The sequence below is a fragment of the Ochotona princeps genome, chromosome 30 (genome assembly GCF_030435755.1).
Source record: "Ochotona princeps isolate mOchPri1 chromosome 30, mOchPri1.hap1, whole genome shotgun sequence".
Taxonomy (NCBI): domain Eukaryota; kingdom Metazoa; phylum Chordata; class Mammalia; order Lagomorpha; family Ochotonidae; genus Ochotona; species Ochotona princeps.
In genome coordinates, this window is record NC_080861.1 from 1716997 (window position 1) to 1722996 (window position 6000).

Below are 6000 nucleotides of genomic sequence, written 5' to 3' on the forward strand. Positions count from 1 at the left end.
AGGACTCCCGCCAAGGCCAGGGTCCAAAGCAGTGGTCCTCACGTGGACTCACATTTCCCTTCAGGAGATGTTTGTCAGTCTGTGAAGGCAGTTTAGTCAGAAGTGTATTCAGGGTTGCTTGTCTCTGCTAAGGTGGATTTCCCATGAGGTATACAAGACAGGATGCCTTAGAAGAATTGTGTGACCTCTTGGGTCATTAATGCCAATATTCAGAAACTTTCAGCTAAACCAAAAAAGAATGAAATATGGGAATGCAGAAAAACAGGCTCGAAATGGAAGAGTAAAAGGCTAGTCCAGAGAGCTAGCCCTGCACAGGACTAACAGGCCTAACGGGCAACCAGGCCAGAAGCCAGTGAGTCTGCACGGACAGCAGGCACTAACAATACATGTGAACGTGGGGTTTGGAAAGGTAGGCAAGTCCCTGGGAATGCATGGAAAGAGAAGTTAGCTCTGAGAGAGGCAGCTAGCTGCTTTTTGGTTATTTTTTTTAGAATTATTTGCCTTTTCCCAATTAGATGTTTTGGGTGTGATTTTCCTTTTAAAATCATCCTTTCCCACTTGACTAGAAGCAGTTTAGTGCCCTCAGGGTACGTAAGACTTAGGAGTTGTGCAGGCTCTCTGCTCCGTGTGGAACACACCTGCACTGCCCTCGGGGCCGGTGGAGTCCTGGCTCTCTGCTGCTCGTTCACCCTCCTGCTCATGTGCCTGGAAGGCAGTAGGAGCTGGCCGCCACCCGTGTGGAAGAGCAGCTGCACCTGCTGCTTTGGTCTTGCCCACCTCTGGCTGCTGTGGGAGAAAACCTCTCTGTCTCTCCTTTTTCCTTTCTGCCTTTCAAATAATTAAAATTTTTTCCTAAAACAAAAAAGGAACTTCTCTTTTTATGTGTTCTAGGAAAGGGGCCCAAACGAGGGTGGTGTGTTGCATGCAGGATTCTGGATTAGCAAAGATCTTGGCCCCTTGTTTGAAACCCACAAGAGAAATGAGGGGAATTAAATCACATTTGTTTTCCAGCTCTTCCACATTGACTTTGGACATATTCTTGGAAATTTCAAGTCTAAATTTGGCATTAAGAGGGAGCGAGTGCCTTTTATACTTACTTATGATTTTATTCATGTCATTCAACAAGGAAAAACAGGAAACACAGAGAAGTTTGGCCGGTGAGTACTGCCCTCATGTCAAGGCTAGCACTTTCTCATCTGACCAAGTGGGGCGGCGTTGCTTGGCTGAAGCGCACTCGCTCTGGGAGCTGATCTATTAATGAGGAGCTTTGGGATAAGGGCTCCTGGTTCCTGCCTGTCGCGGCCATTTGGGGAGCAGACCAACAGGTGCAGTATTTCTTCTTTCTCTTCTTCTCTCTGTCATTCTGCCTTTCACACATTGTCTTTAAAATGATACATAGGGCCAGGCACATAGCCTAGCGGCTAAAGTTCTCACCTTGAACACTCCGGGATCCCATATGGCCGCCAGGAGTAGAGCCGGCGCCCCTGCTTCCCATCCGGCTCCCTGCCTGTGGCCTGGGAAAGCAGCGGAGGACAGCCCAGGGCCTCGGGACCCTGCACCCGCGTGGGAGACAGGGAGGAAGATGGAACCAATAGATGGAAGTTCTCTGCCCACCCCTCCTTATCTCTGTAACTCTGCCTTTGAAATAAATAAAATAAAACATTTTTTAGAAAGAAAAAGATAATGGGCTAGTGGGACTTTAGAGAACCTAGTTATTTAAAATTTAGTCCTGGAATAACTTTCACAGAAATAGACCATTCATTCAGCAAACTCTTCCCAGCTCTAGTAAAGTCTAAACTGCCCTGTCTGTCCTTCCCACTCGGCCACCGGAAGGTTCCGGCAGTGCTGTGAGGACGCCTATCTCATCCTGCGGCGGCACGGGAACCTCTTCATCACGCTCTTTGCGCTCATGCTGACGGCGGGGCTTCCTGAGCTCACCTCGGTCAAGGACATCCAGTATCTGAAGGTACAGCCGGATCCCTTCCCTGGTGGCTTAGCCTGTGGGCATGTTAGTCCTGCCCGTTAGCACCAAAGGGAGTGCAGCCGACTTCCACCCTGAGATGGTTCTTAGCCAGGGGAGACACCTGGACTTGGTGCAAAGAAGCCGTTTGGAGAGAGGAGCTTGCAGTCCAGGTGCTTTGCTGTTGTGGAGGGGCATCAAGAAGAATGCCGCGTTGTGGCCTCCGGCCGGCGCACACTCCAAGGCCAGGAGCTGGCAGCTGGGTTAGCCGCTGCCTTTTAGCAGGCCGCCTCCTCCTGGGCGTGGGCTTCATGGCCATGGAGTCTTCCTCCTGGATTCAGGTAGGAGGGACAAGCAGCCAAGTGTGTCATTTCATTTTATCTTGAAAAACCTGATGGTGGAGGTCACCTTGGCAGCTGCTTGCCCTCCCTCCTTGCAAGCAATATTTAACACGAAGACGCAACCCACAGCCTACCAGCGGGCACAGTGGGCACAGCCAGGCCAGCTCCTGCAGGCTTGGGCGCATCTCTCCCAGGATATGTAAAGTCAGGTTTGTTGTTTTCCCCTCATTTTTAGGACTCTCTTGCCTTAGGAAAGAGTGAAGAGGAAGCACTCAAACAATTTAAGCAGAAATTTGATGAGGCGCTCAGGGAAAGCTGGACCACTAAAGTGAACTGGATGGCCCACACGGTCCGCAAAGACTACAGGTCCTAATGCGCAGCCTGGGGTTGTTTCATTGTCATCTTGCACTGAGCTGAACACCTGCCAGAGATGTTACAAAGGGAATGAAATCCTGACACTGAGTGGAACAGCAAGACGCCACACAGATTCTCATGTGCACAGTCCCTGACTGCCCTCGCTCCTGAGCGCTTCGAGACGGCCCTGTCAGCGTTCAGGATAGTCAGCCCTGCCCACACTGCACGCCCAGGAATGCTGCCGGGGACTGTCTTCCATCAGCTTTTTTAAAGTGTTTGGTACTTTCCCAGAAAGGTGTAAATACTTCTTTATTCAATGTTGTGACCAAGTGTTCTCACTCAGCCAACAATTGACCCTCTCTTGGGGGCTAGGAGCTCTTCTTACTTTCCAAATAAGGCTTAAGGATATCTTTTTTTTTTTTTTCCTTTTTAAACTGTGTAAATTACAGATCATAATTTGAAATTATTTTTCAAAGGAAATCTTTCAAACCTGTGGGAACTCATTAATTTTTTTTTAATATTTATCTACCATAATGGCATCATTCCAGCCAGACTTGTTGAAATCTGGTAAAGTAAATATAATATATATATAAATATGCTGCATATATATATTTATAAAATTTCTAGTCGGAGTTCTATATAAAAAGGTTTTCCTTTGGTTTTCCTCAGTCTGTGTTTTACAGTTCCTTTTCAGTTAACTGTGTGATCCAGTTCTTCCAGCTGCTTCTGTAAGGAGGCACATGTGGATACAGTTTTTATATGGGATCCGTGGAAGAGTTCACTTCCTGGAGCAGAATACTTGAGCACATGTATCCAAGGAACAAGAACCTATTTATGGAATAAACTCCAGACCTAAACTCGGTAAAATGCCAGCTGTTCTTACTATATTTATTAAAACTTATAATGTGATTCTTCAAGGATATTCAAATTAAAATGGTTTCATGCCACAGGGAAATCTTTAATTTATTTGTTGAGGTACCATATGCGCTGGGTGCTAGGGAGCAGATGTTACTGTGTGCAGTGGGAACTCCTGGCTTGAACGTGCCCATGGCTGTCCTGCCCGCACCCCGGTGCCCGGCCAGGCTGCTGCTCCGAGGGCGCGAGGGCGCTCGGCCTCCGTGATGGGGAAGGACGACCAGGATCCACCGGCACAGAGTTTTCTATAGGAATTTTATTAAAGATTGTCTAATTTTGTTGTCCTTCTTAATGTTCTCAAATAAATGGGTGAGCTGCTTCCAGCTGTCCCTGGGCCTGTGGCCTTTCTCTCCTTTGTGTTTTTTTTTTCCTTGATGATAATGACATTCTTTTTATCACTAGTCAGAAAACCTCAGACTAACAATAGGAAAAGAAATAGATTTTCAGTGTGTACTAGATTTGATGCATGTCAGAAGACAGGTTATTGGCTTGCCAGAATCAGTAAGGTTTGACCAAAAACAAGGAACAGCAGTTTAGAAACCACTGCCTAATAGTACTAGTGTGGCCTGGGAAAGCAATAGAGGATGGCCCAAAGCCCTGGGACCCTGCACCCGCGTGAGAGACCTGGAAGAAATTCCTGACTCCTGAGTTTTGATTGGCTCAGCTCTAGCCGTTGCAGCCACTTGGGGAGTGAGCCAGTGGATGGAAGATCCTTCTCTTTTCTCTTCTCTGTAAATCTGACTTTCCATAAAAATAAATAAATCTTTTTAACAATTAAGTTTCAAATACTATGCACTTGCAGTTACATCCAGTTGACTTCCTATTTCCTCAACTCAGAAACAGGCCCCAGCCATTCACTAGGTTTTACATCTGTGTGTATGATAAGAAACAGGAAGCCTGTCAAATCCACCACAGTTGGGATCGCTGGTGTGAGGTCGGGCGTGGGTGTTTATCAAATGTTCTCCAGCAGGGCTGGGAGGCAGGGGGTGGCTCACATGGTCGGGCTCCTGCCTCCCGCATGTGGGGTGTGGGCTGCTCCTAGCTGCCCTCTTTCTGACAGTTCTTCAACATACTTGTGGATAGGCGGTTGTTTTGTTTTGTTTTGTTTTTCCTTAAATTAAAAAGTTCTCCAGATTGGTTATGTACATTCAGTACTGCAGTGTCAAATTACAAGCAGGCAATTTCGCTGCTCTTTTCATTCAACGAATAGAAAAATGGCAATATTTATTATTTTTCTTAGTTTCTACTTAGTATTTTCTAGGTGTCAGGCATGGTATAAAGCCTGTGTACATGTGTGTATCTTGTCTCATCTTGTTCTCTGATTTTATTTGTTTTTATGTATTTGTAAAGCAGATTTAGAGAGAGGGAGGGGGAGAGAGTGCAAGAGAGAGCATCTTTCACTACCCTTGTTCACTCCCCGAAGGCCACAACAGTCAGGGCAGGGAGACGCCAAGCCAGGAGCTTCATCCAGGTCTCCCACGTGGGCAGCAGACCCGAGTACTCTAACCGTCCTCGGCTGCTTTCCCAGGCCCTTCACAGGGCGCTGGCACAGTGGAGCTGTGGGAACTGGACTGGCATCCCTATGGAAAGTTGGCATAGCTGGAAGGGCCCTACTGGCTCCACCGCAGCGCTGTTGCTTAGTGCTTGGTCCAGCTACCGCCCTACAACCCCACGCGAGGCCGGCCTCTGTTCCCTGACCCACAGGCTCACTCCTGTGACTACAAGCGGAGAGACGCTCCCCTTGCCCCACCCGCGACAACAAACACATGTGTGCGCCCACACGGGGTGGGGGTCCTACGTGGTCAGAATGGCGCGGCATGGTGCGACCTCAGTTATAGGTATCGGGAGAGAAGCTGGCCCCGACTGGCTCACCAGATTCTAAGTTAAGCCGAAGGGACGGTCAGCTTTGAAGGAGTTCAGTGACCTTGCCCCACAGGAGCCTTCAACTACTCAGCTGGCAGCTGCACCGGTGCACCTGCCGCACCGAAGGCACGGAGCCAGGCAGGGCTTCCAGCCAGTCGGGAGCACTCGAGGCGCAGGGCGCCTCAGACCCTCGCAGTTGTAGCAAATGCTTTAAACCAGAGACACAAGCTGTCTGGCCAGGTTACCCATTTTAAAAGCGCAAATCAAGCAGCAATAAAACCAATTTTACCTTACAGCCTTTTATTATTGTAAAAGCTACTGCTGTAAAACATAGTGATTTGGGTCTATATCATCTTTTCAATTTGGCTTTAAAAGTTTACATTATTCACAAAATAAATTGTGATTTTGATTGTACATACTTCCTCTCTGATCTTTGGGACATCACAGCTTCAAGTAACTAAAAAATAAAAACACCGCGGACTAAATGTAGTGAGAAGTACACGGTGCGTGCTTGAGTATGGTGATTAACAAGTGCCAAGCTGCACTTGCGAGGGTGGCGCTGCGCAG

At 47.9% G+C, this 6000-nt stretch overlaps 1 protein-coding gene across 1 annotated transcript in view; it reads left to right on the plus strand.

Moving 5' to 3' along the window:
* The window catches only part of PIK3CB (phosphatidylinositol-4,5-bisphosphate 3-kinase catalytic subunit beta), an 84290-nt gene extending 81595 nt beyond the window's left edge, over nt 1-2695 (plus strand). The window contains exons 21-23 of the mRNA XM_058657115.1: nt 1012-1157; nt 1834-1966; nt 2537-2695. Coding sequence (XP_058513098.1) covers nt 1012-1157; nt 1834-1966; nt 2537-2674 — 417 coding nt within the window. The 3' untranslated portion in view covers nt 2675-2695. The remainder of the gene's footprint in view (nt 1-1011; nt 1158-1833; nt 1967-2536) is intronic.
* Nucleotides 2696-6000: the final 3305 nt, after the last annotated feature.